This window comes from Egretta garzetta, unplaced genomic scaffold, assembly GCF_000687185.1.
Source record: "Egretta garzetta isolate BGI_Z169 unplaced genomic scaffold, ASM68718v1 scaffold854, whole genome shotgun sequence".
In the NCBI taxonomy this organism is placed as follows: domain Eukaryota; kingdom Metazoa; phylum Chordata; class Aves; order Pelecaniformes; family Ardeidae; genus Egretta; species Egretta garzetta.
Genome location: NW_009259436.1, coordinates 17,474 through 21,484, shown reverse-complemented (window position 1 = coordinate 21,484; position 4,011 = coordinate 17,474). Strand labels below are relative to the sequence as shown.

At 63.5% G+C, this 4,011-nt stretch overlaps 1 protein-coding gene across 1 annotated transcript in view; it reads left to right on the top strand.

Annotated features, from left to right (window-relative positions):
• Window positions 1–3,705: 3,705 nt before the first annotated feature.
• Window positions 3,706–4,011, top strand: part of LOC104124770 (nck-associated protein 1-like) — a gene marked incomplete at its 3' end in the record, with an annotated part of 13,204 nt that continues 12,898 nt past the window's right edge. The window contains 1 exon segment of the mRNA XM_035892707.1: window positions 3,706–3,762. Within this exon segment, the coding sequence (XP_035748600.1) occupies window positions 3,706–3,762 (57 nt within the window).

The window sequence follows — 4,011 nt, the reverse complement described above, 5'->3', positions numbered from 1 at the left end:
TGGGTGCAGGGTTTGTGGTGCAGCGGGTGTGTGGTTGCAGGGTTTGGAGTGCAGGGGTGCATGGTTGCAGGGTGTGGGGTGCAGCGGGTGCGTGGTTGCAGGGTTTGGGGTGCAGGGGGTGCCTGGGTGCAGGGGGGGCATGGTTGCAGAGTTTGGGGTGCAGGGGTGCATGGTTGAAGGGTTTAGGGTGCAGCAGGTGTGTGGGTGCAGGGTTTGGGGTGCAGGGGTGCCTAGTTGCAGGGTTTGGGGTTCAGAGTGCATGGTTGCAGGGGTTTGGGGTGCAGCAGGTGTGTGGTTGCAGGGTTTGGGGTGCAGGGGTGCATGGTTGCAGGGTTTGGGGTGCAGGGGGTGCCTGGGTGTAGGGGGGGCATGGTTGCAGAGTTTGGGGTGCAGGGGTGCATGGTTGAAGGGTTTAGGGTGCAGCAGGTGTGTGGGTGCAGGGTTTGGGGTGCAGGGGTGCATGGTTGCAGGGTTTGGGGTGCAGGGGGTGCCTGGGTGTAGGGGGGGCATGGTTGCAGAGTTTGGGGTGCAGGGGTGCATGGTTGAAGGGTTTAGGGTGCAGCAGGTGTGTGGGTGCAGGGTTTGGGGTGCAGGGGTGCATGGTTGCAGGGTTTGGGGTGCAGGGGGTGCCTGGGTGTAGGGGGGGCATGGTTGCAGAGTTTGGGGTGCAGGGGTGCATGGTTGAAGGGTTTAGGGTGCAGCAGGTGTGTGGGTGCAGGGTTTGGGGTGCAGGGGTGCATGGTTGCAGGGTTTGGGGTGCAGGGGGTGCCTGGGTGTAGGGGGGGCATGGTTGCAGAGTTTGGGGTGCAGGGGTGCATGGTTGAAGGGTTTAGGGTGCAGCAGGTGTGTGGGTGCAGGGTTTGGGGTGCAGGGGTGCATGGTTGCAGGGTTTGGGGTGCAGGGGGTGCCTGGGTGTAGGGGGGGCATGGTTGCAGAGTTTGGGGTGCAGGGGTGCATGGTTGAAGGGTTTAGGGTGCAGCAGGTGTGTGGGTGCAGGGTTTGGGGTGCAGGGGTGCATGGTTGCAGGGTTTGGGGTGCAGGGGGTGCCTGGGTGTAGGGGGGGCATGGTTGCAGAGTTTGGGGTGCAGGGGTGCATGGTTGAAGGGTTTAGGGTGCAGCAGGTGTGTGGGTGCAGGGTTTGGGGTGCAGGGGTGCATGGTTGCAGGGTTTGGGGTGCAGGGGGTGCCTGGGTGTAGGGGGGGCATGGTTGCAGAGTTTGGGGTGCAGGGGTGCATGGTTGAAGGGTTTAGGGTGCAGCAGGTGTGTGGGTGCAGGGTTTGGGGTGCAGGGGTGCATGGTTGCAGGGTTTGGGGTGCAGGGGGTGCCTGGGTGTAGGGGGGGCATGGTTGCAGAGTTTGGGGTGCAGGGGTGCATGGTTGAAGGGTTTAGGGTGCAGCAGGTGTGTGGGTGCAGGGTTTGGGGTGCAGGGGTGCATGGTTGCAGGGTTTGGGGTGCAGGGGGTGCCTGGGTGTAGGGGGGGCATGGTTGCAGAGTTTGGGGTGCAGGGGTGCATGGTTGAAGGGTTTAGGGTGCAGCAGGTGTGTGGGTGCAGGGTTTGGGGTGCAGGGGTGCATGGTTGCAGGGTTTGGGGTGCAGGGGGTGCCTGGGTGTAGGGGGGGCATGGTTGCAGAGTTTGGGGTGCAGGGGTGCATGGTTGAAGGGTTTAGGGTGCAGCAGGTGTGTGGGTGCAGGGTTTGGGGTGCAGGGGTGCATGGTTGCAGGGTTTGGGGTGCAGGGGGTGCCTGGGTGTAGGGGGGGCATGGTTGCAGAGTTTGGGGTGCAGGGGTGCATGGTTGAAGGGTTTAGGGTGCAGCAGGTGTGTGGGTGCAGGGTTTGGGGTGCAGGGGTGCATGGTTGCAGGGTTTGGGGTGCAGGGGGTGCCTGGGTGTAGGGGGGGCATGGTTGCAGAGTTTGGGGTGCAGGGGTGCATGGTTGAAGGGTTTAGGGTGCAGCAGGTGTGTGGGTGCAGGGTTTGGGGTGCAGGGGTGCATGGTTGCAGGGTTTGGGGTGCAGGGGGTGCCTGGGTGTAGGGGGGGCATGGTTGCAGAGTTTGGGGTGCAGGGGTGCATGGTTGAAGGGTTTAGGGTGCAGCAGGTGTGTGGGTGCAGGGTTTGGGGTGCAGGGGTGCATGGTTGCAGGGTTTGGGGTGCAGGGGGTGCCTGGGTGTAGGGGGGGCATGGTTGCAGAGTTTGGGGTGCAGGGGTGCATGGTTGAAGGGTTTAGGGTGCAGCAGGTGTGTGGGTGCAGGGTTTGGGGTGCAGGGGTGCATGGTTGCAGGGTTTGGGGTGCAGGGGGTGCCTGGGTGTAGGGGGGGCATGGTTGCAGAGTTTGGGGTGCAGGGGTGCATGGTTGAAGGGTTTAGGGTGCAGCAGGTGTGTGGGTGCAGGGTTTGGGGTGCAGGGGTGCATGGTTGCAGGGTTTGGGGTGCAGGGGGTGCCTGGGTGTAGGGGGGGCATGGTTGCAGAGTTTGGGGTGCAGGGGTGCATGGTTGAAGGGTTTAGGGTGCAGCAGGTGTGTGGGTGCAGGGTTTGGGGTGCAGGGGTGCATGGTTGCAGGGTTTGGGGTGCAGGGGGTGCCTGGGTGTAGGGGGGGCATGGTTGCAGAGTTTGGGGTGCAGGGGTGCATGGTTGAAGGGTTTAGGGTGCAGCAGGTGTGTGGGTGCAGGGTTTGGGGTGCAGGGGTGCATGGTTGCAGGGTTTGGGGTGCAGGGGGTGCCTGGGTGTAGGGGGGGCATGGTTGCAGAGTTTGGGGTGCAGGGGTGCATGGTTGAAGGGTTTAGGGTGCAGCAGGTGTGTGGGTGCAGGGTTTGGGGTGCAGGGGTGCATGGTTGCAGGGTTTGGGGTGCAGGGGGTGCCTGGGTGTAGGGGGGGCATGGTTGCAGAGTTTGGGGTGCAGGGGTGCATGGTTGAAGGGTTTAGGGTGCAGCAGGTGTGTGGGTGCAGGGTTTGGGGTGCAGGGGTGCATGGTTGCAGGGTTTGGGGTGCAGGGGGTGCCTGGGTGTAGGGGGGGCATGGTTGCAGAGTTTGGGGTGCAGGGGTGCATGGTTGAAGGGTTTAGGGTGCAGCAGGTGTGTGGGTGCAGGGTTTGGGGTGCAGGGGTGCATGGTTGCAGGGTTTGGGGTGCAGGGGGTGCCTGGGTGTAGGGGGGGCATGGTTGCAGAGTTTGGGGTGCAGGGGTGCATGGTTGAAGGGTTTAGGGTGCAGCAGGTGTGTGGGTGCAGGGTTTGGGGTGCAGGGGTGCATGGTTGCAGGGTTTGGGGTGCAGGGGGTGCCTGGGTGTAGGGGGGGCATGGTTGCAGAGTTTGGGGTGCAGGGGTGCATGGTTGAAGGGTTTAGGGTGCAGCAGGTGTGTGGGTGCAGGGTTTGGGGTGCAGGGGTGCATGGTTGCAGGGTTTGGGGTGCAGGGGGTGCCTGGGTGTAGGGGGGGCATGGTTGCAGAGTTTGGGGTGCAGGGGTGCATGGTTGAAGGGTTTAGGGTGCAGCAGGTGTGTGGGTGCAGGGTTTGGGGTGCAGGGGTGCATGGTTGCAGGGTTTGGGGTGCAGGGGGTGCCTGGGTGTAGGGGGGGCATGGTTGCAGAGTTTGGGGTGCAGGGGTGCATGGTTGAAGGGTTTAGGGTGCAGCAGGTGTGTGGGTGCAGGGTTTGGGGTGCAGGGGTGCATGGTTGCAGGGTTTGGGGTGCAGGGGGTGCCTGGGTGTAGGGGGGGCATGGTTGCAGAGTTTGGGGTGCAGGGGTGCATGGTTGAAGGGTTTAGGGTGCAGCAGGTGTGTGGGTGCAGGGTTTGGGGTGCAGGGGTGCATGGTTGCAGGGTTTGGGGTGCAGGGGGTGCCTGGGTGTAGGGGGAGCATGGTTGCAGAGTTTGGGGTGCAGCGGGTGCATGGTTGCAGGGTTTGGGGTGCAGCAGGCATGTGGGTGCAGGGTTTGGGGTGCAGCGGGTGTGTGGTTGCAGGGTTTGGAGTGCAGGGGTGCATGGTTGCGGGGTGTGGGGTGCAGCGGGTGGGGGGTGGCGGGGG